Source organism: Rhineura floridana, chromosome 15 (genome assembly GCF_030035675.1).
Source record: "Rhineura floridana isolate rRhiFlo1 chromosome 15, rRhiFlo1.hap2, whole genome shotgun sequence".
In the NCBI taxonomy this organism is placed as follows: Eukaryota; Metazoa; Chordata; class Lepidosauria; order Squamata; family Rhineuridae; genus Rhineura; species Rhineura floridana.
In genome coordinates this window covers 34,007,738-34,032,731 of record NC_084494.1, presented here as the reverse complement: position 1 = coordinate 34,032,731, position 24,994 = coordinate 34,007,738, and the positions used below count along the sequence as shown (strand labels likewise).

General features: G+C 41.5%; 1 protein-coding gene across 11 annotated transcripts in view; it reads left to right on the top strand.

Annotated features, from left to right (window-relative positions):
• CATSPERG (cation channel sperm associated auxiliary subunit gamma) overlaps positions 1–24,994 on the top strand; it is a 90,363-nt gene that overhangs the window by 34,860 nt on the left and 30,509 nt on the right. For all 11 annotated transcript variants that reach the window (XM_061597618.1, XM_061597621.1, XM_061597620.1 and 8 more), the window contains 9 exons: positions 4,770–4,880; positions 7,964–8,014; positions 10,006–10,135; positions 14,677–14,788; positions 15,551–15,715; positions 16,244–16,362; positions 19,118–19,331; positions 20,005–20,067; positions 20,954–21,137. In XM_061597618.1, the coding sequence (XP_061453602.1) occupies positions 4,770–4,880; positions 7,964–8,014; positions 10,006–10,135; positions 14,677–14,788; positions 15,551–15,715; positions 16,244–16,362; positions 19,118–19,331; positions 20,005–20,067; positions 20,954–21,137 (1,149 nt within the window). The remainder of the gene's footprint in view (positions 1–4,769; positions 4,881–7,963; positions 8,015–10,005; positions 10,136–14,676; positions 14,789–15,550; positions 15,716–16,243; positions 16,363–19,117; positions 19,332–20,004; positions 20,068–20,953; positions 21,138–24,994) is intronic.

Sequence of the window (24,994 nt, the reverse complement as noted above, 5' to 3'; positions counted from 1 at the left end):
GGCATGGACTGCAGAGGTCAGGCTATCCCTGTCCAGGAATGGCTGTAGCTGACGAACCATACAAAGCTGGTAAAAGACACTAGCCACAGAAGATACTTGGGCCTCTAATGACAAAGATGAATCAGGAGTACCCCAAGGCTATGGACCTGCTCCTTCAGAGGGAGCACGACCCCATCCAGAACAGGTAACTTGCCCCTCTCCCGGACATGGGAACCACCTACCCAAAGAGCCTCCATCTTCTCAGGATTCAAGCACAGTTTATTGGCCCTCATCCAGTCCACTACAGCATTCAGACACCGATCCAGAGCATTCACAGCCCCTTCTGATTCAGATGTTATGGAGAAATAGAGCTGCGTGTCATCAGCATATTGCTGACACCTTGCTCCTAATGGCTTCATATAGATGTTGAATAGCACTGGGGAGAGAATAGTACCCTGCGGAACCCCATAGTACAAGTGCCAGAGGCTGAGGAACACTCACCCAGTGTTACTCTCTGAACACGACCTTGAAGGTAAGAGCAGACCCACCGTAATACAGTGCCTCCAATACCCATCCCACTGAGTCAGTCCAGGAGGATACCATGGTCAATGGTATCAAATGCCTCAGAGATCAAACAGAAGTAACAGGGTCAGGGCAACCAAGGCTGATTCTGTTCTGAAACCAGGTCTGAATCCAGATTGTGATGAATTGTAGCTCCTTGGGGGGCAGCACTAAGGATTTCTTTCAGTGAATTTTCACAGCTTCACAAAACTACAGTTCCCAGGGCTTTTTAGAGGATGACAATTAAGCTAATATCAAAATCAAGACAAGGGTAAAGAGAGACAAGACACAGTAGAAGCTGTGTGGTCTCTTTGAAGCCCCTACAAAAAGGTTTTGTAAGTTTGCAGCAAAAGCTGACTGTGGTTGACAGACACTGACTAGCAAGCCTGTATTTATTTTATTTATTTATTTAATTAAGCTTATATACCGCCCGACTAGCAACAGCTCTCTGGGCGGTGAACATTAAAAATACAATAAAAATAACACAATACAGTATATCACAATACAAAACTGTACAAAAAACTGTACAGTCTAAAATCAAAATATAATAATTTAGAATTAACAGGAATTAAAATGTCTCAGAGAAGAGAAAGGTTTTAACCTGGCGCCGAAAAGATGATAGTGTCGGGGCCAGGCGCACCTCCTCGGGGAGACCATTCCATAGTTTGGGGGCCACCACTGAGAAGGCCCTAGATCTTGTCACCACTCTCCGGGCTTCCCTATGAGTCGGAACCCGGAGGAGGGCCTTCGTAGTAGACCGTAGTGTACGGGCCGGTTCATATCGGGAGAGGCGTTCCGACAGATATCGTGCTCCCACGCCGTATAAGGCTTTATAGGTAAGTACCAACACTTTGAATCTGGCCCGGAAGCATATTGGAAGCCAGTGCAAACGGGCTAGCACAGGTGTTATATGCTCAGACCGCTTAGTTCTTGTTAGCAGTCTGGCCGCCGCATTTTGCACTAGCTGTAGCTTCCGAATCGTCTTGAAAGGTAGCCCTACATAAAGCGCATTGCAGTAGTCCAGACACGAGGTTACCATAGCATGTACCACTGATGTGAGGTCTTCCTTACTCAGATAGGGACGTAGCTGGGCTACCAACCGAAGTTGGTAGAACGCATTCCGGGCCACCGAGGCTACATGAGCCTCAAGTGTGAGGGAAGAGTCTAAGATGACTCCCAGACTACGCACCTGTTCCTTTAGGGGGAGTGTAACCCCATCCAGGACAGGGTATATATCCACCATCCGATCAGAAAAACCATTACCAAGATGCTTCCTCTCAGTCATTTAATTATTAAAATATTTCTGTACTTTTCTTTTTTAAAGCAGAGGTGAATGTATAAATGCATAGGTGTAGGGGTGGAGCCTGAAGCATGTGGAGTGGTTAAATCTGACAATGGAACCAGTGTCCAGTTTGCTGCTCTGCCTGTAATGCGAATGGCCAGCAGGAAGCTGGGCTCATGCCATGAATGCAAAACCCAGAGTGACTTTTCTCTAAATAATACAGTTAATATCCTAAGTGTTTGGGTATGTATCAATATGAAAAAGTTCTTAAAGTATGTAAAGAGTTGTGGTATGGTTAACTAGGCATTCAATACATGGCCAAAGCATTGACTGCTTTTTCTCCCTCAAGGGAAGCAGTTTTATCTTGGTATAGTAGCCCCAGGGCATCAAGGGACCTGAAGCTACTATATAATCTATTAGACGAGGGGTCACCAGTCTGGTGCCCACAGGAGCTGTGACGTCCATGAAAACCTTCTTTGGAGCACAAATTCCCAGGTTTCGTTTTTTTTTAAAAGAGTAAGTTTTGTAGGATTTTTAAAATCTGAGATATGAGGCAAAATGTACAGACACCATTCTTCTCATTTTTTTCTGAGAAATATTAGTGGGTCCACCCTTTCAGTGTTTTCCTACCCACCCCCCTGGAAAAATACCCCCCATTTGTATTTTGCATCTGTGTGTGTGAGAGAGAGCGAGTGAGAGCAGGCATGTATGAATATGTGGCCTGAGACAGTGGGATTTGGCAGAGACAGGAGAGATGTATATGTGAACTCTCTCTCTCTCTCTCTCTCTGTGTGTGCGTGTGTGTGTGTGTGTGTGTGTGTGTGTGTGTGTGTGTGAGAGAGAGAGAGAGAGAGAGAGAGAGAGAGAGAGAGAGAGAGAGAGAGAGAGAGAGATGTATGTCTGTGGTCTGTATGTTTATGTTTAGACACTAACAGCATCATTGTGTGTGCGTGTGTATGAGTGATTTATTTATTTATTATTTGATTTATATCCCACCCTTCCTCCCAGCAGGAGCCCAGGGCGGTAAACAAAAGCACTAAAAACACTTTAAAGCATCATAAAAACACACATTAAAATACATTAAAACAAAACAACTTTAAAAACATTTTTTTTAAAAAAGCTTTGAAGATATTTTTTAAAAAAGTTAAACATATTGTTTAAAAAAAAGGTTTAAAAGCATATTAAAAAGCAATTCCAACACAGAAGCAGTCCCATAACCAGGCCTGAACCCAGACTGGAACTGGTGAAGAGAATCTGTTTCATCCAAGAGTACTTGCAATTGCTGTGCCATAACCCTCTCAATCACCTTCCCTAAAAAGGGGGTATTTGCGACTGGTTGGTAATTGTTGCAGATCAATGGGTCCAGGGTGGGCTTTTTCAGGAGCAGTCAGATCACCACCTCTTTCAGGGTGGCTGGAACCACTCCCTCCTGCAATGATGCTTTGACCACACCCTGGATCCACTCTGTCAAACTCCCACGGCAAGCTTTAATAAGCCAAGAAGCTCTAGAGGACACGTTGGTGGCTGCATCATCGCAACCACGTTGTCTACATCATCAGGCCGCATCAACGGAAACCGTTCCCAAGAAGTTGCAGCAGACGTTGCACTGGACACCTCATTGGGAACTACCGTAGACATGGATGGAGCATCAAGACTGCTACAGAGACGAGCAACTTTACCCTCAAAGTGCCTTGCAAACAATTCACAGTGGGCCTCTGAAGGTCTAAAACTCCTTTTCCTGGAGTTGATGTCAACAGACTCCTGACAATATGGAAAAGCTCCACTGGACGGCTACTTGAGGATGGAGGCAGAGAAGTGGGCCTTCTTCGCCGCCCTCACCGCCACACAGTAGGCACAGTTACAATGTTTTACTTTTGCCTGATCAGCCTCACAGCATGTCTTTCACCACTTGCGCTCTAGCCGTTGTCCAGCCTGTTTCATTGCCCTTAGCTCACTGGTGTTAGAAATCAATATTGTGTGATCTCCATAGTCGTGACCAGCAGGATATATTGGACCTCTCAGGGTAAGACCAAGGATGTTGGGGAGGTGGGATGGGGTGGAGCATCAATGACAGTACTCTCTCTAATTTTGTATTACTCCCTTCCCCCATGGCAGCCATTTCATTAGTGGTGCCAACAGCACTTTCTCAAAATTCAAAATGTGCCCACTGGTCCAAAAAGATTGGCAACGCTCACATTAGAGCAGGGCTACAAATAGGGCACACGTCTGCCAGAGCAAAGAAAAACTGCATAATTTTTGGAAACTGGTATAATTTCCAGAGGGGTGTTTGCGTTAAATCTTTTGCAGTGAAAACAAAGAATCTTGTTGCACCTTAAATACTAACAAACTTGTTATGGCATAAGCCTTTGTGGACTATGGTCATCAGATACATGAAGCATTATCCTCAGTACATGCAAGCTTATATACATGTGGGGGTGGGAAAACAATGTACATGTTTTAATTGGCTTACCATGTTAGGATATCAGTATAACCAGCACAGCTGTTTTTTGTGAACAACCACAGATAAGTATGTAATTATCTTTTCTGTACTTTTTTACATCTTATTTTCCTTTGACCTCACTAATTAAAATGTCCCCCTTTGTGCATATATAGTTGCAAATGAGGTTATCACTTCATGCATCTGATGAAGTGGACTGCAGTTCACAAAAGCTTATGCCACAATAAATGTGATAAGTCTTTAAGGTGCCACAAGACTCTGCTATTGATGCCAATTTCATAATCTATGCAGGCCACAGAAGTCAGCATTTTGTGGTGTAGAATTTGAATTCTTACTATTTTTTGACATGGAATATGCATGGCCCTATGTTTCAGGCCCCTGTGTACTGTACACTGTGCAATTGCAGCATTTCTGGATGTGTACGCATGTACTTCATCTTCCCATTCCCAGTGCATTTCCAAATCTTGAGTGGCATTATCTCCCCTCCAGTTGCACCATGCTCCATACTATGGGCCGTCTACTCCTTGAATGAGAACAAGATATTTTTGCTGTTGAACAAGGTGGGAACAGATGTTCACTACATTGTGGCATACTACCGAGGTTAGATTGATCCTCTTAAGCATTTTTGGTATTATTTATTGCATTTAAAATTCAACTCTGCAGTCGGGCGGTGGCAGCAAGGCGGGGCAAGTGCCCCCATATCTCCCCACCTGGAAATATACTTTGCCCCTTCTGTGCCCCTCCCATTTTTTCTGGTGCTGTGGCTGTTGGCAGTGTACCAAAAAATTATCAAAGATTCTGGTTAGGGACCTGTCTAATAAGCATAAACCCAAAATACACAGGGACAGAGGAGGAAGAGTAAGATGAGCAAATTCAGGAACATTGAAGTTTCGGAATGATCAGGTAGAATGGCCACAGATTAGGGATGAGTGAACTTCTTCGGTCTCCCCTTTGATTGACCTGGAAATGAGCTGTCATAGTTCAGTGGGTTAATCTACCATGATCAGGACCTACCTTGGTCCCTGCACCAGAGGTGAGGGGAAAGCTAGATCCACAGGAGAATGGGCTGGCAAGACTCCATAGGGTGAAGGGAACAGTCAAATATCAGGGCAGTGCAGAAAAGCAGGATCTTAAGGCAAAGCTGAGGTCAACTGAGGTAGTCCAAAGTGGTCCAATAGCAGTGTAGTGAGACAAAGCTGAGGTTAAACTCAACAGAGCAGTCCAAAGGTAGGCAGGATTCCAAGGACAAGGTATTAGCAGAGGTCCAGGAATCAGTACTATAGGGTCAGTCAAGGTAGGAATCAGGAACAGCTGGGTGGCACAGAGCTAATGACTTACGATATTCCAGCAATCAGCCAGTCTTCAACTGGAAGCTTATGTAGCCTGGTCACCCAGACCCTGCTGCAATTGTTTTGCCAAACTTTCAAGGTTCCCTGCTTCTGAGAAGGAACCTGGTTCTTCTGAGCCTTGAGGCATGCACAGTACTGACAGATGGCTGCCAATACCTTCTCACACCAGTGTTCCATGGGGCTAGAAGATAGTTCAACCTCTCTGATTCTGCAGGTGAAGGAACTGCCACAGATGAGTCAGGAACCTTGTCTGTTTGTCCCTCTAGGTCCTCTGCTGCAGATGGGCCTAGTGTTGCTTCTCCAGAGATGCTGGAGGCATCTGCCCTCATGTCCTGCTTATAGACTTCCCATAGGTGGCTAGTTGGCCATTGTGGGAAACTATGGACTTTGTTCTGATCTAGTTGGGTTATGTTTTCTCTTTTGTAATGTTAGCATGTGTGAAGATCAACAATGTGTTATGCAGGTACACAGACATAAGATGGTTCCCGCATGCATGCATATCACTTGATTACGTAACATTGCCTCCAAGCATTGAACTGACTATGCTGTTATCTGGTGATCTAACTGGGGTTCAGATTTGCTTTTTAGCAACCCAGTAGGTCAGGGAGTAAACCATAAAGGTGATAAAGACTACAGATGCAAGATTGTAACTGAAATGAATCACTTGGTGTATTGTTATACAATACTTCATTTTCTATATTCTAATATAGAAAATAATATTAGGGACTTTGGAAAAAGACATAGCAACATAAGTGAAAATGCAGTATAGCAATATAATACTTAGAAAATTATTCACAAAGCACACAGTCATCTAACTGAAGATTTTTCATCCTTCTAAATTCCTCCAGCCCATTTAGTTTTAAAACGAATGTCTAAGTTCCCCAGCATGAACTTAACTGTCCTAGCACCCTAGTATCTGGAATAAAGTTTAAAGTTACCCAGCTAGAGCCGTGAGCCAAGATTCTTTTGCTTTCAGCTGTGTGGGAGCGTATGAGTTAGATAGATAGCAGAAAATAAATAAATAAAAATATTTAAATACCTTTTTATATTGATAAGGAGGATGGAATGTTCTGCATATTATGTCACTATTTTTATTTACATAGGCGACTCCATGAAAGGGTAACTGGGATCCCTGCTTTCTTAGGAACATAAGAAGCCGCCTTATACCGAGTCAGACCACAGGGCTGGTCAGTTTCACTTTAGCAATGCAAAGGCATCAGCTAGTCAATTCCACGTTAGCAAAGGAAAAACACAGTCTTGTCAGGCGAATATGACTTCATATTCTGAAATCAAGATAGAAATCCACTGTGATTTGAATATTTCCAAATCTGTTTAAATGTCCAAGTATATCTCAGAGTCTGTGAATGAATAAGAGAGCTAAAGAATCTTAGAAGCTAACAATTAAGATTAATAAACATATGTTAGCAAAAATATATCAGTTATTACTTAAATAATATCATACTTAAATATGATACAGAGCAAGAACAGGTTAAAGAATATATGATAAAATGGGCTCAATATTGGAGAAAATATTCCAGTGGTTGTTTGGGAAAAATCTTTGGACAACAGCCCACAGGTTCTCCCTAAACTCAGGCATAAGAAAAAAATGTTTGATAGTCATGAGCAGATAGTACATTACTTCTGCGAGAATACATACAATCAATAAAAATGATCCTGCCGCACGCTGGAAGTGCCAAAAAGAGAGACACAATTTTTTCCACATGTGGTGGAAATGCAGTCTGGCAAAAAACAAAGAAACAAACCTGGAGGAAAATAAAATACCATTTGGAAGGATTTGGGGATATGGAGTCCCATTTCACCTAGTTATTTTCCTATTAAACTAACTAAAAGACTTTGTAGGGCAAGAGCATGTAGAATTGGTTTCCTATTTATTAGCAGCAACCAGAAGTTTATATGGGGGGAAATAGAAAGAGACAAAGGTACAGTTGATTAAAGATTGGTATGCTAAAATATGGGACAATGCTTTAATGGCTAAACTACCTTACTTTATTAGATTTGGAGAACAAAATCAAAGATAGGATACATTCAGGCAATTAATCAGGATTAATTTTACTGATTTCTTCAGGAGTCATGAGTTGTTACTAGTATGATATGGATTCACTGTATTCTGACAGGAGGAAATGTATTCAGTCCATGTCAATTGCTATTATATTCCATAGAAAATTCATTCATAAGTGTAATTTCAGTCAGATTAGTTGCAATGATACCATCTTTTTATTTTTTCCATGATTATGTATTTTACATTATAAATGGAATAAAATAAATATATGAGTGAACTTAACATTTGGATTTTTTTCTCTGTTCACTTTGTAGTAAAAGAATATTTTGAGATGGTTTATGAGCTCCCTGAGTTGGTTCCCAAAGGTAAGGATCACAGCATCTGAAATAGACAGAATCTGTTGCTTCTTTCAGAAGACCAGACCTGTGCACTCTGCATCAAGCCATAAAAATTAACAGCTAGGACTCTACAATTGGTAACATCAATTATCATCTCTGCATTCAAAGGGATGAAGAGAAATGCCCTTGAACCTCTTTCTTTGTGAGTACAGGAAGATAGTTAAAAGGCAGACAAAATGAAGAGGCCTTGAGTATATATGCATCCTCAAATTCTTTGCAAAAACTCCCAAGTTCTGAATTAAGGGGAATTCAAAATGAGATAAAGTTATTCAAATCTATGGTGGGGGATTCATGGGACATATCTAAACTACTTGCCAGTACTAGTTTTATATCACTGTGTCATGGTTCCTTACAAAGCATCCCATTAGACTGGTGAGGGTCATCAGAATTCCCTGCTTAAAAGACAAATTACTTGTGTCATTAAATATACTGTATGTAAGCATTTAACATGCACATGTTTTCCTATTTAAATGCCAGCCACTGGCAGGGGTTAGGGATAAGGATCAGGACTGTAACAGGGAGGTTTTTTTCCTTAATTTCCCACATGCCAGTAATGTTATGTCATGGTTTATTTCTAGGCCGCCTTTTGGCCAAAAAGGCCCCCAAGGCAGCTTACACACAAATAGAAAAACACAAATACAAATAAAAACAATACAATTTACAAAAATTCAAGCAAAGAAAATCCTAGCATTTCTAAAAAGCAACAACAGCTAAAAACCAAAAGCATTCATCTTCCTAGTGAAGGACAGTCCCCAGAAAAATGTCACTAAGAGCAGGGGTGAGGGGGCAAAGCAGGTGGACAAACTTGCCTCTTGATGGTCCCAGCACGGTCTCACTCCTGCAGCAGCACCTGTGGCTGTCCAGATGTTGTGAGACTCCAACTCCCATCAGCCGTAGCCAGCATACCTTATTGTCTGGGGTGATGAGAGTTGTCCACCATCATCTGGCAGACTACAAGTTCCTCAACCCTGCCATATGCTATGATTCCACCATGTTCCCAAGCCAATACCCCTGAGAGAGAAGCTTCTATTGGTGTCAGTGGGATCTTCCCTCCTGGGGCTAATAGCTGAGGAGCATTTTTGGCAGCATATGGGGAAGGATTGAGCCTCCTTCCTTGAAAGCCAGAGTCTTGGTCCACTTTGTCCTCATCCCCATTTGCTTTTAAACGTGTCCTGTTATAATATTTGTTTTGTGATCACCTGAGTTTGTGTGTATTTTAGACTGGTCTCTGACTGTAATAAATTACTTACTGTCCTCATCTCCATAGCTGAAATGGGACTTTGCATAATAAAGAGTTGGCCAGGTATAGGTGATTGTTGACCTCTCTGACCTTTTGCTGCTGTGGCATTTAAAAGCAGTGTTAGCAGGAAGTGTGTATTACAAATAAACATTTTCTGTTTTGCAGAGTCAAAATACTCTAAACAGACATGAAAACTGAGCATATAAGATTTGGGGGAGTCATTTTGGGGTGGACTTTGGGTGCTGGAACACCCCAAATTAATGCAAAAATGAGAAATTCTCCAAAGCTTATAAGAAAAATTCTACTTTCACGTGTGGGATGGGACAGTACAGTGGGAGTGGGGATTCAGGCTACATATGGAGACAGATAAGTAGAGATTCACACATTCCTATGGGTTCCCTTTGTTTTACTTGTACATTTGGATTTCAAAACACATGCATGCACAAAAGCAAACCTCCTATGCACTCTTCTCTCTAGAAAACTGTGTCCATTGTAATCTGTGTCACAGAGCGGCAAGGAACGCAAAAACTGTGCAGATGCTCCTGTTCCAAAAACTCAAACTGAGTTTTGAAACATATAGAGGGGAAAGAGTTGGGGGGAAGAGAGGGTTCCTTCTACTGCATCCTTTTTTAAAAAAGTTACTCTGTAGTCTTAACTGTCATCACCTCCAGTTAGAACATCCATTGTAATCCACTTCTTTTCTTTTTTTCCTTTGCAGGCTCTGATAAAGGGTTTGTGATGTTGCTGGGACTTGAGCCATACACAAATACAACCCTCATACCAAGAGGTTTGGCTTTAAACCCCTTCAGTAAGATGTTTTACATCTGGGGAAATGTTATCTTGGAAAGGTAAAATTCCCTACTCAAAGCCTTTCACTATTTTTACTTGTATAGGTGACTCCAGTGTGGAGAACCAGTGTGGTATAGTGGTTAGAGTGTTGGACTACGACCTGGGAGACCAGGGTTCAAATCCCCACATGGCCATGAAGCTCACTGGGTGACCTTGGGCCAATCACTGCCTCTCCGCCTCAGAGGGAGGCAATGGTAAACCACCTCTGTATACTGCTTACCATGAAAACCCTATTCATAGGGTCGCCATAAGTCAGGATCGACTTGAAGGCAGTCCATTTCCATTTGCAGGCAACTCCATGTACAATTTGTACTATGGATGCCTATTAACTATCTGCAGGAAAGGGTAACTGGGACCCCCTGCTTTCTTCCCTGCTGGGGCTGTCCTTGCAGATGACTTGGGAATTTCAGCTGGTCCAAAATGCAGTAGCTAGATTACTGGGGGTGTGTGTGTCCCTTTAGATCTCATATAACCCGTTTTTAAAAACAGCTGCATTGGTTGCCAGTTCCAGACAGCATTCTCTTTATAATGTATTCCTTTAGTCTTCAGAAGTTACTGACCCTGCTGCCCAGAAATCAAAATCTGTAGACTTCTGACTGTACCCTAGTAATGGTGGACTGTCCTATGATGCTGGGCATTGTTTTGCATTCTCCTATCCTTATATGTAGTTTTCTCACACTGCTGTTTGCTGTAAAACATGGAGTAGGGACATCAAATGGCATAAACCAAAAACAACAGAGTCTTGTGGCACCTGAAAAACTAACAAATTTATTATGGTATAAAGTTTTGTGGACCATAGTCCACTTCATCACATGCATGAAGTGTAATACTGACTAGGCAAGCATATAGTCATGTGTGGCGGGGAGGGGAATTGTCAGAAGGATATGCAATGCAAAAAGAATGTAAAGGGCTGCCCACACTTGAGTTTACTGTGTGTTTGCAGCTGTTTGCATTCCAATTTAATTTGGTGTTGTTTGAGGGTGGACTACACAGTCTTGATGCTTTTCTCTTGTAAATTCAGATTACCTGATAAGGGGATAATCTGAAAAACTGGAGAAAATTGGGCTCCAAACCACTTTACTCAGGGTCGCATATGATTTGTTTCAGTGTATTGGTGGGTGGATCAATTGCTTTCATTTCTTTTCCAGCCTGCTAGTAAGGGCTCATCAGAAACTTAACCTTTAATATATATATTTGTACAAATTTGCACAAAACTGGAAAACTGTGCAAGCAAATTGCACTAGCCATATTCTTCTAATATCTCAAATTTGCACAAAACCAGAAAACTGCACAAGCAAATTTACAATTGCCTGACTGTGTGCTTTTGCACACTTCTTGGGTATTAGGGATTTAACAAAAAAGGTGTGTGTGTGTGCAGCATGCATGCCCTGTTGGTACTTAATAGGCATAATAGAATCAGCAGATTAGAGGCAGGGTGGAACACAAAAGGGAACACCTACTTCTATGAATGAGAAAGAGCAAAGTTGTTTCTTGTATACAAATTCAAATACATGCAGATTCTGCTAATTCGAATGCGGAAAACATGGAGTAACAGCTAAATAACACTCAAATGTGGACAAGCCCAAGGTGACAATTACTGGAAAGTAAAATAGTGACCCATTCACAAGGAAGCATTGGTAACACAAACATACTGGCATTAGTAAGCTAATTATCACAAGAAAGGGTGAGATATAAATCAAACAAACAAATAAATAAATAATATAGTATTATTTTTTAAAAAAATCTTGATTCAAGCCATATAAGCAGAGCTCTGCTAGATCAGACGAAAGGCACATCTAGTCCAGCATCCTGTTCTCACAATGGTCAACCAGATGCCCCCAAAGGAAGCCCATAAGCAGGATGTGAGCACAGTTGCCCTCTCCCACTTGTGATTTCTTGCACCTGGTATAGCAATTCTGATACTGGAGGTAGGTCACAGCCATCATAACTATTTATTTGTTTGATGCCATTTATGAATTGCTCCCTAAAAATATATTGGAAGTGATTTCACAGTAAAACATCAACAATAGAATAATCCACATATAAAAACAAATTCAAATATGCAGTACAGATACAGACTGATAGTAGGCATTGCTGGCCTTATCATCCATGAATTTGTCTGTACCCCCTTTTAAAGCCATCCAAGATGGTGGCCATCACTTCTTGTGGCAGTAAATTCCATAGTTTAACTACGCACTGTAATTTCCTTTATTCTGTCCTCAATTCTGCAACATTCAGCTTCATTAGATGTTTCTGAGTTCTAGTATTATGTGTGAGAGAAAAATGAATCTCTATACACGTTTTCCACACTCTGCACAGTTTTCTACACCTCTGTCATATCCTCTGCCCTGATTCCCGATGAGGTGCGCCTGGCGCCGACGTTACTATCTTTTCGGCGCCAGGTGAAAACCTTTTTATTCTCCCAGGCATTTTAAAGTGTATTTTAAAGTGTATTTTAAACAGCATTTTCCGTATTTTGGATGTTGTTTGGTTCGTTATTGTTTATTTGTTTTGTTTTTGATTTATTGTATTTATATATTGTGCTTGTTTTTATCTTTTGTACACCGCCCAGAGAGCCTTTGGGCTTAGGGCGGTATATAAATTAAACTAAATAAATATTTACTTTTTTTTCTGAACTAAAAAGCCCCAAATGTGGTAAACTTTTCTCACAGGGGAGTTGCTCCAGCCTATTGATCATTTTTGATTGCCCTTTTTGTTATGAAAATATGCAGAGATACTCAGCATTTGAGCTGCTTGTGTGCCAGTGTATGTATTTACCTAAGTAGCAGTCTTTTAGCCTGCATTGAGATCACTGAGACTTAAGACGTAGTAAAATAAGAAAAGCTACTTTATTTATAGAAATACATAGTAGATAGGAAAGGCATACCTAGTTCTAACTAAGTTGGAGGTGCAATGCCCAGACTTGGGCATTGCCTTCATGGCTCAGGAGAGAGAGCAAAGACAAAGATGTCTCCTCTTTCCTCGGATATCTTCCATTAGTTTATGTGTGAACTTAGATTTTTTTTGTCCCAGTTAGGGATGGAAAGATCTGTCAATTTTAGTTTTTTCCATTTCTCAATTTTCTAATCTTAAATTCGGTTTTCCACATTTCTGCAGCAATTTGGATTTTTTTTTTTAAATCCTCTTGAAAATTCTTCAGCGTTTTGGTGTGAATTTCTCCTAACAAATACATTTTTATAAGAATTAAGAATAATAAAATTATTGTCTGCCTCTCATCTGGAATTCGGGTCCTGAGGCAGATTACATAGATTTAAAATACAAATATGCAGTTTTGGCTAATGTATACATTTTTTGCAATCACTTTATCCCAATATACTGCATTTTTGTATGTTTTTTTAACCAATATATTTATTTTGTGCACACTTTCCCCTAATATATGCATTTTTGTAAACATTGTTTGGTTGGAGAACTGCCTTGAAAAATTGGATAAGCACAAATTTTGAAGGATGGCTATGTTTTGGTTCTCATATTGTTTCAGAAAGTGCAAATTTGATAAATTTGGTTTTAAATGCAAACTGGATTGAATTTCTCCCCATCCCTAGTCCCAGTGTGTATCACTTTACACTTGCTTACATTGAATTGCATTTGCTATTTTAATACCCTTTCACCCACTATGGAGAGATCTTTCTGGAGCTCCTCACAATCCCTTTTTATTTTTACCACCCTTAATAATTGGGTGTCCTCTCCAAATGTGGCCACCTTATCCCGAATTCTAAATCCTTTATGAACAAAGTAAAAAGTACAGGTCCCAAAACATCCACACAAGGTGAGGACTGTCCATTTCTATTCTTTGCTTCCTGTTATTTTACCAGTGACTGACTCAGGTGACAGAATTGAATGGCCTGATAAATTGTAATTTTTGATCAATTGTAATTCTGTCCCTTTTATGTTTATATATGCTTGCCAGTTAGGATTGCACATTATACATCTAATGAAAGGGACTGTGCATCAATACAAGAAAGTCCCCATTAACTGCTACCAATTGTTGCTTAGATTGCTGCTTAGAATAACCTTTTAGTAGGGCTGGCTCATCACCTGGTCTTAGTTTTGAGCCCTGTGCAATGCTTGACTCTTATAATCTCCTCCAATTTGTCACCTAGTTTAAAGTAAGATGTACCAGTGAGATTGTTTGGAAGCATTTTTCAATAGAAAAGCCAGGCAGCCTTTAAGTCAGGGATGGGGAGCTGGATCCCCCGCCTCCTGCAAGCCAGCTTTGACAGGTGGGTGGGTAGTTATGATGTCAGGTGACAATTTGAAAAGTGCCCTGCCATTCCTAATTAGGCTCATGGGCTGGCGGTTCCTCATCGCTGCTCTAGATGGAATGGTAACACGGATGGCTGATCCAGTGTTGGACTCGATATAGTTATGGAATTAGGCTCACACAGTGGGCAAAGCATCTGCTGTGACTTTTCTTTAAATATTACATTTGTCTTCAACCAAAATGGAGGAGGTGGCAGGGAGATGGGGGGGAAGGAGGAGACAAATTGAAAACAAAAATTTCTCCTCTGTTTCTTTACAGCAATGACATGTGGAGTTACATATATCTCTCCAACTTCCCAAGTAATTCCGCCATCAAATACTTTGTTCTGTCATTTACTGGGGATATTGCCTTTGTGACAGACCTAGAAGAGGTATGTATGTATGTATTTATTTATTACATTTATATACCACCCCATAGCTGCAGCTCTCTGGGCAGTTTACAGCAATTAAAAACATTGAAAACAAATATACAAATTTTAAAACACAAACAATTTAAAAACACAATTTAATTTTTTTTTAAATATGCTTGCTTATCTTCCTTAATTATCTAGTGGCTTGTTGTTTTGAGAGAGCAAGGCTTCATAGTGCTTTGTGGCATGCGTGGTATTCTTGCTTATTTATTTAAATGATTTCTGTCTCATCTTTCTGTCCTTGTGGGACCCTCAAGGTGGTTAACAAATAATTAAACACCCTCCCCCAAGTAGCAGGGAGATTATAAGAGCAGAGGAACCCACAGAAATTAAGCATCATAACTATGAGAGCTGCATAACCACTTGAAGACACAAACAAGGCAAAGAGTTCCAAAGAGTGGGCACCACCACCAAGAGAACCCTAACCTGTGTCATCCTTCACACCTTAGAAAGGCGGTGGAATGCAGAGCAAGGCTTTGGTTGGAGAACTAAGCATGTCAGTAGGTTCATATGAGAGGAGGCAGCCTTTTAGAAGTCCTGGCTCCAAACCATTTGCTCAGTATTATTATACCAGTGTTACCAGTATCCCTGCAGAGCAGCTGAGACAATAAGGGCTTGCCTAAGGATACTTCAGGAATTCATATCAAGGGCAAGATATGGACTAGAGATTGAAAAGTTAATCGTGTGCAATCTGATCCTATCCATATATTTTTTTCTGTCTAGATCTGGGTTTCCAAAGAAAGTAGCATAGAAGTTAAAAAGGTATATCCGTCAGAAGCCTGGACTGTCTACAACACTCTGCAGGTGATGAAAGGTTCACCGAACTATGGGTTGAACTGGAAGCAGTCCTTAGTCACCATTTTCTTCAACGGAGAGGGGATGCAAGAGGTGGGTGCATCAGGCTGCATTTGTACTAACTGGGGACTCAGGAGGTAGCTGGTAAGAAAAGGAGCCTCATAGCCAGTAAAGGCATGTGTGGTGGTGAGGTGGAGATGCTCCCCCAAATTTGGTGTCACTGCTGCTTACTTGGATGGGGCTGGGGTATGGCACGGGTGACAGAGGTGAGAGCATCCTTTCTCTTGTCTCTCTACTCCTAGAATAACTGGAACTCAAGTAGTTGTGTATCTGGATTGTATTTATTGTTTTAAATTGTTGCTTTGATTGACAGGGCAAAAAGATTGTTTATCTATCTATCAACTAGCTATTAGAAATGGACCATTATGTGGCAGGTTGTAGTTAAAAGCGGGCCCTGGGTTGGAGTTGGAAAAGGTTGAAGTCTGCTATAATGTAGTGTCACTAAACGTTGCAGAGTGTAATGTAGTTGAACACTGGAGGAGAGGAGAGATTTGACACTTGTGTTTTGGGTACCTGAATGCTCTAATCTAAAACTATTAATCTGGGCTTCTTTTCTTTCAGCTGGTTTATTTGGTAGATACTAAGGGCAAAGGAAGGTTAGTCAAGAGGCAATTCCCTCTGGATTATGTCCTGACCTATGACCAGTTGATAAGCACCCCTAACAAAGAGATGACATACAAGTGAGTGAAACATGCAAGGAGTGGAGCCATTGATTCTGAACTTTTCTCAAACATCTGCGAAGGGGGTACAAGGGCTGCCAGATCCTGATCATCCTGACTGAAAGGCTGTCCAGAGTCTTAAGCCTATTGCCCTTTCATATGCAAGATTCCTGGTCTCTGTCCTCTTGTTGCTCTTTTGAACTTCCATTTCTATCCTTTCTGAGCAGCTTTTGCAACATCAGACCATTGGCTGCTCCCACACTGCCTAAGACGTGGCCATGGATAGGTCCCCTTCACCTTAGATTGTGGGCTTTGCTCAAATCCCCAGTTCTTCTCAACTTGGAAAAAAGAACTGATTGCAGGGGCAGCTCATGGGGAAGAGCATCATCATGCACCTGGCCTCCTGCCAGCTGCATCACCAGGAGGTTGGCACAGAGCAGGTGCAATGGCGGGAGCGCTGCATTGGCTGCACTGCTGCACTCGCACAATGCTGACCTCTCCCTTCCGGTAAGTGCAGTGAGGTGGCTGATGGGAAGCCAGGTGCGCACAGTGCTACTCCCGCTTGACAGTGATATGCTCCTTCATATATATAAGTGCAGCAAGAGCCAGTGTATACATGCAGCAGAATCAAGCAGGAAAGTCATTCCTGGACTGTCCCACTTTAGGCTTTAGTATTTTGTAAGCTACCGGGGGTGGGGGGGAGAACCAACCCGTCTTACACTTTTTTTTAAATGTCATTTATAATTCACATCTTCAACATAGATTTATGTTCCTGGGATGGCTAAAAGAGTAGTAAGAAATAAAAAGCACAATTTAAAATAAAAATAAAGCATATAAACTTATTCATCAGATTAAACAACAAACTAAAACAGCCAGTTTGAATAGATGGTAAAATCAAAGTGTCCTTTGTAAACAATGCTTGCATCAGCTGGTCTTAAAAATCTGGGAAAACAGAAATGTTTTTGCCTGGCACCTAAATGAGAGTAATGAGATTTCCAGATGTGCTTCCTTGGGGAGAGCGTTTCAAAGGCAAGGAGCCACCACAGAAAAGACTCTTCTCCAGTGGGCACCAGGACACCCCCAAGTGGGTATTGTCTTCCTTGCTAGTGCTTGAGGCAAGAAAGAGTTAACACTCAAAACAGACCGTTACTGTGGCCCCTCCCACGGAGTGCTAGTTCATTTTCCTGCCTCGCTTGAGCGGTACTGATTTTCGCCTTGCTCTTCAGTCTGGCCAAGTTATATCCTTAAGACTCTTCAGTCACTACCTGCTGTATGTCAGACAGTGGAGGCACCCAGAGAAAGAAATCAGGTGACAATCTAAAATGGGGGATACTTGGCACAGCAATACTACATGCGAGGAGGATCTTGGAACTGGTGTTGATAACAAGCTAAATATGAACCAAGAGTGCTATGTGGCTGCAAAAAAGGCAAATGGCATTTTAGGCTGCATTAACAGAAGTATCCAAATTGTCATCAAGGGCAGTAACATATAAAGCATTGTAGTAGTACAATCTCAAATTTACCAGGGCATGGATAACTATGACTAAGCTATCTCTGCTTAAGAGGGACATGTAGGAAAATAGCTTAGAGCTGCAACTCAAATGATTCCTTCTAATACTAAAGCTTTTAAGTTTGGAAGGGAAACAGGGCCATCCAAAAATAAGGTGGTGGTTTCTGCATACTTGGAGGATTACCCAGGTCTGTAGAAATATGCTTGCTGGTAAATTTAAGCAATTTTTCAAAACAACAAACTACCCATCAAGGAGTTGTGCTTAATGCCTTCAGTACATATGGAATGTTGAAGCAGTTGAGCTATAGAGGCTCAAGGGGGCAATGGGGAAAGGAAAATGTCATTCTCCCTACACATAATATTCCAGTCAAGGTCTAGGTGGCTGCCGTAATGGACTACATGAGAGCCAATGAACTGAGACTGAATCCTGACAAGATGGAGGCACAGTGGGGTGGTGTACTCTAGATGGGATTGCACTTCCCCTGAAGCAGAAGGTGTGTAGTGTGGGGGTACTTCTATATCCAGCTCTGCTACAAGTGTACATGTGGATCCCCAATGAGTGTTTACCCACATGAAACCCAAACATACCCCAAAGAGTGGAGCAGAGCCTCGAGGAATTGTTCTTGCTGTGCCAGTTAGACTGGAGGGCAGGATAACTCCTCCCCCTGGAGAGGAGGTAAAGGATTCTGGACCCTGTCATTCCAGTTGGAGGGGTCATCCCTACAATAGAATGTCCTCCACTGCCAACATCAAATAGAAATTCACAGTATGTCAAATTTCCATTTTTCCAATATGAATTCAAGGTGTTGGTTATAATCCATAAAGCCTTAAATTACTTGGAACCTCAATACATGAAGGAGCACCTCTCCCTGTCCTATCCAAGCATTGAGATCTTCCAGGGAGGCCCTCCCTTGTGACTCATCATTGGGTATTTCATAGTATGTGGTGTCATGGAGGATCTTCTCTGCGGTGGCTCTCCACTTGTGAAATGCCCTGCCTACAGAGATCTGCCTGGCATTTATTTTTATTTCCTTTAAAACCTGATTATCTACTCAAGTTTTTAATAATTGTTAATCTCACAGTTCAATTTTGTAATGACTGTTGCTTGTGTTTTAAGTTTATTGTTTTGTTGTTTTGTCTGCTCCTGACTTGTAGCTGGATTTATTGTTTTAATTACTGGTGTACCATGCCCCGAAATCTTTGTACAGAGGGCACAGGTTACAGGGCTTGGGAATTATGTTCTTAGTCTGCTCCTTTGCTTTTTAGGGGATTAAACTACATCAGATTCACCCACCTTTGCCCATTTGCCGTTATGCGCCTTGTGAACCTGCCTCTCCCACAAGGCTTCACCCGGATGGAGCATTACCAGGCTGAGCCTCCTGAGATCATGGAGAAAACTGGCTTCCATGATGAGAAGTCACTGACTGTGTACCAGGGACTCGTCTACCAGCTGCTCCAGTTGCACTCATCTTACCACAGAGTGAGAATACATTTAGCTTTTCTGTTTTTCTCTTGAGGGTGTGAAAAGAAGGTGGCCTAAGCATTGCCACAGTGTGCAGGCTCTAGCTTCTGGCTCATATTTTGTGGCACCCAATTTAATCCTGAGAAATTTTGTTTTCAATTTCAAAATAGAAGATGCTGCTTGCTCTCATGTTTCTTTTGGAAAATGAAAAAGGCAAGACTTCAGAGAGAGTTGGGAGTGTCAAGGCATATGAATTTAACTCCTCGCTTGTTTATACCTCTCCTTTCTAAATTGCTGAGGCTTGTATAGGTAGAGTTCTCTCTTTTTATTCTTGTAACAATCCTGTAATCCTGAGAGAAAATGACCGTTATGGCTGGACAAAGATTCCAGCGCTCTATTGACTACATCACATCAGCTCTTGATTCTTTCTTGTGCCCAGGAACAGCTGTTCACTGCAAGCTGAACACCTAAAATCTGCAAGTGTAATTTTGTCTTTCAAGAGCTGCTACCACCTTCCATTGCAACCTTCCAGATCAATTATCATTACTCCTGGTTGGTTTGGACAGAGCAGGAATCTGTGCCATCCCATACTAAATAAAACTGCAATGTTTTTCTCCATTTCTAGACAGATTTTGATGCCAGCTTAGTGATGGTTTCTTTCTGTCATCTTACCAATTTTTTTCCTCCTTAGTCTTATGCTGACCCAGTCCATGACCCCACATGGAGATGGTGGAAGAACAAGAAAGAAGATGCAGTAAGAAAAAATATATTTTGAAACATTCCTCAGAAATAATCTTTCTCAGCATCCCAAGATTAATATTTGTCTGATCTTAAACTTGTTTTTCCCCTTAAGTAATATAAAGGAGGTTGTTTACCTTGATCTTCAAGGAGAGAGAGGGATGCTATTGTATTGTTTCAACTGGAGAAACCATATTTTGATATCTTGCCAGTAGGCTTTAACAGTCGATGTTCTTTGAAAGAGATGGGAAAATATACATACGCTGCACATACTCCTGATTGTTTTTAATTATATACATACGTACAGTGCTTTTTTGGGTAAAAAATGAGGTGCCAGTACTCATATCTTGATAAACGTGTCATGGGTGCCAGCACAAAATGGTTGACTCAGGCAGCAAAAAAAGAGGTAGTCTTACTCTGTGCCGGGGAGTACCATCACCACCTCTCTCCCACTGTGTGAGTGTATATATCACATCTGGTAATTAAACATTCATACTTTCAGAGAATGAATGGTCCTTTTTTCTGACAAGACGCTCTGGACCTTTAACAAAGGCCAGTCATTTTAATGATTGTTTTGTACTGCTTTAAATGTTGTTTATGTTGCTGTACGCTTCCTTGATGTTTTGTGAGAGGTCAGTATATAAATACATTTATAAATAAATAAACTACACACCCAGTTTGCTCCTAGGCTTTGCCTTATCCTCACTGGATACCTTATTTTAGGCGCAAGCCATTACTTATCAGTCACTCCTTTCCCAACTGTAATATGTAGATAGTAACAGCGGCCTATTTTCCAGGGCAGTTGTAACCATTACTGAGGTATTGTATTGGGAGGAAAAGTATGCAGCTGTTAAAGACACTGTGTTGGGAAAAGAATGTGATCATATTTCCTTGCTTTCCAGGAATACTACTCCTATGTGGCAAGCAACTGGAATTCCTCAGGAGGTATCTATGTTGACATGGCCAACTACATCAAGATCTACAACCTGATGCCCAATAATTTATTGCCTGGCAAGATCTACCTGGACAAGAATAAATACTTCACCTTCTTTGTGTACCTGAGCATCAGGACGGCCCAACAGAGCAGTAAGTGATGTGGCACCCAGGAACTGCTGTGATGGAGGAAGGGAGGGAGGGATGGGTAATTTAAAATACAAGTATAGCTGGTAGGGATGGCGGAGATGAAGACTCTGTGTGTTTGTGTGTCTCTACCTTCCAAATCTGCAACTACTGGTGACCAGCCAGTCCTGGGGGTGGTTTATGGAGAAAATCACTGACAATAATATAGAGTGACATAAAGCTGCCTTTACCAACCTGGAGCTGTCCAGATGTTTTGGATGACAACTCCCATTGGCCACAGCCAGCACAGCCGTGCTCCCATAAGCCCAGTATCATATGGCCCCAGCATCACACGGTAGTCCAAAATAACTGGAGGACACCAGATCAGTGAAGGCTGATGTAAAAGAAGGCTATTTAAATAATAGTTTAAATCACCAAGCAAAGAGACTGATTCAAACCAAATATGATTGCTCAGAGTGTATGTTGTGCGCCAGAAAGAAAGTCTCTTGTTCACAAACTCATACTAGGGGACCTTGGACAACCTAGTCTCTCTCACGCTCAGTCCCTTATGTAAGATATGGGAATAATCTGCACTGCCTTACAAGGGACGGTGAAAGGATTATTGAGCAAATGTAAGTGATGCACTTTGAAAGAGTTCTTAAAGTTCCATATAAATGTGAAGCAGTGTTAAGTATTTTGATTACATTTACCCAATAGTAGTGCAGGTATCTTCCGAAAATCACATACAAATTGATCAGTACAAAGGAGTGGTTTTGTCCATTAGAACATGTTATTATCCAGACTACCAAAGAAGATACATTTTAGTGTGAAATAATGTTAAGTGGATAATATAATAAAAGTTTAATTATTTTTGAAAATGGTACATGAGACATTCCTTACTAGATATTTTTCTTTGTTCATTAAGCCTAGAACTTCATCTCTCATCGCCGTTCAGTTCCTCAGTCTCCCTGCAAATTCAGGGATCTGCCATATATCCTTTACTGTGAAGACAGATGCAAAAAATATCATTTGGCTTCTCTGCAATAAGAACATAAGAAGATCCTGCTGGATCAGGCCAGTGGCCCATCTAGTCCAGCATCCTGTTCTCACAGTGGCCAACCAGGTGCCTGGGGGAAGCCCACAAGCAGGACCCGAGTGCAAGAACACTCGCCCCTCCTGAGGCTTCCGGCAACTGGTTTTCAGAAGCATGCTGCCTCTGACTAGGGTGGCAGAGCACAGCCATCACGGCTAGTAGCCATTAATAACCCTGTCCTCCATGAATTTGTCTAATCTTCTTTTAAAGCCATCCAAGCTGGTGGCCATTACTGCATCTTGTGCAAGCAAATTCCATAGTTTAACTATGCGCTGAGTAAAGAAGTACTTCCTTTTGTCTGTCCTGAATCTTCCAACATTCAGCTTCTTTGAATGTCCCCGAGTTCTTGTATTATGAGAGAGGGAGAAGAACTTTTCTCTATCCCCTTTCTCAATGCCATGCATAATTTTATACGCTTCTATCATGTCTCCTCTGACCCGCCTTTTTTCTAAACTAAAAAGCCCCAAATGCTGCAACCTTTCCTCGTAAGGGAGTCGCTCCATCCCCTTGATCATTCTGGTTGCCCTCTTCTGAACCTTTTCCAACTCTATAATATCCTTTTTGAGATGAGGCGGCCAGAACTGTACATGGTATTCCAAATGTGGCCGCACCATAGATTTATACAACGGCATTATGATATCGGCTGTTTTATTTTCAATACCTTTCCTAATTATCGCTAGCATGGAATTTGCCTTTTTCACAGCTGCCGCACACTGGGTCGACATTTTCATCGTGCTGTCCACTACAACCCCGAGGTCTCTCTCCTGGTCGGTCACCGCCAGTTCAGACCCCATGAGCGTATATGTGAAATTAAGATTTTTTGCTCCAATATGCATAATTTTACACTTGTTTATATTGAATTGCATTTGCCATTTTTCCACCCATTCACGCAGTTTGGAGAGGTCTTTTTGGAGCTCTTCGCAATCCCTTTTTGTTTTAACAACCCTGAACAATTTAGTGTCTCCTTATCTTGCTTTAGTACACCTTTGACTTCCTTACCATCCAAGGATCCAACTGCCTCCCTAGACAGTCTCCTACTCTGAATGTATTTAAATAATTTTTTGTTGTTGGTGTTCATGTTTTTAGTAATGTACTCGTCAAATTCTTTTTTAGCATCCCTTATTGTCGCCTTGCATTTTTTTGCCAGTTTGTGTTCCTTTTTATTTTCCTCATTTGGACGAGACTTGCATTTTTTTTTTGAAGAAAGCCTTCTTTCCTCTAATAAGCTTCTTTGACTGAGCTTGTTAACCATGCTGGCATTCTCTTGGCCCTGGTGGTACCTTTCCTGGTCTAGAGTATACACTCCAGTTGCGCTTCTATTATTGTGTTTTAAAACAACTCCCAAGCATTTTGGAGTGATTTGACCCTCTGGACTTTAACTTTCTTTTTACTAATCCCCTCATTTTTAGGAAGTTTCCTCTTTTGAAGTCAAATGTGACCGTGTTTATTTTCTTGTCAATTGGCTATTTACATGTACATTTAATTTAATAGCACTATGGCCACTGTTCCCAATTAGTTCAACAACACTTACATCTTGCACGAGGTCCTGGTTGCTACTTAAGGTTAAGTCAAGGGTCGCTGTCCCTCTGGTCAGTTCCATGACCAACTGTTCTAGGGCACAGTCATATAGGGTATCTAGAAATTTTGCTTTTGTGAGTGGAACACCTATGTAGCCAGGCTATGTCAGAGTAGTTCGGATGCTTCCTCAATTTCATTTCTCATCTCAAGATTTCCCGGAGCATGCTCTCCTCTGAGGCCAATCACTCCAGGGGCTTATTCATACGGGAGCCTAACTGCATACTAGAGATGCTGCTTTACCATTGTAATAGATTTTCAAGGTCCACCCTTCTTGCTCAATGGTAGCTTCCAGTCCACTGTTTTCCATTTACACAAATAGGTGTTCCTCTGGGAAGGATTTGTGTATTTGTTTCCTTGTGGCCCTGCCCCCAATTTTACATGTTTACTCCCTCCAGAGTATCAAGGGAAGGCAACAATTCCCTCAGTTGCAACCCCCATGCCTCGCATGCAGTTGACAAGAAACAATGAAACTGACTAGGCCCCCCTCCCCTTCTCTATTGACCAAGCCTGCGTGAAAGTCAAATTGGACAGCGGCGTTAGCAGATTTTGCGGGTGGCAGGTGCAATGAAAGCATCCGGGGGAAAAGGCTGGGGAGAAAGGGGGATGTCTGACTAGCACTGGCTTAAAAATAATACTGTTCTGAACTTCCAGTTAAGGTAGCTTTTCCACCTCTTTCCAAGTAGAAATTAAGTCTTATAGGAATTTATCCAGTTAGTTTGATTGTAAATAACTTTGGATTCACTTTTGTGAAGAAAAGCGACTAACAAATTAAATAAATAAATAAATAAAATTCTGCACCTGGGAAAGTGGGGATACGAACCCCTTGGCAGGATGAAATACAATGGCAATTCTGATTAGATCGCTGGTTACAAGGCATGAAGGAAGGAAGTTTACTGGGGGAAAAGGGGGGGAAAGAAAGGAGAGCTGCAGCAAACTCCTATGCGGGAGGACAGAGCAGTCAGTCAGAAGTTGCTGGTTACGCTGCTGGAAACAAAATGGAATTCATGGGAGAGTTACAGTGGGCAGAGAAAGGGGAACAGCTGAAAGTGATGATTCACCCGCCCACTAAAAAAATATTGAAGCAAAGCACCTACAAGGAGGAGCACAGTGCAGCTGAGATGGTTTTTCCTTTCCTTTTTGCATTAACTGCGGATTGTGTTAATAGGGATTTAAAGGGGAAAATTGCATGATAGCTTCTGCTTGCCTGCAACAT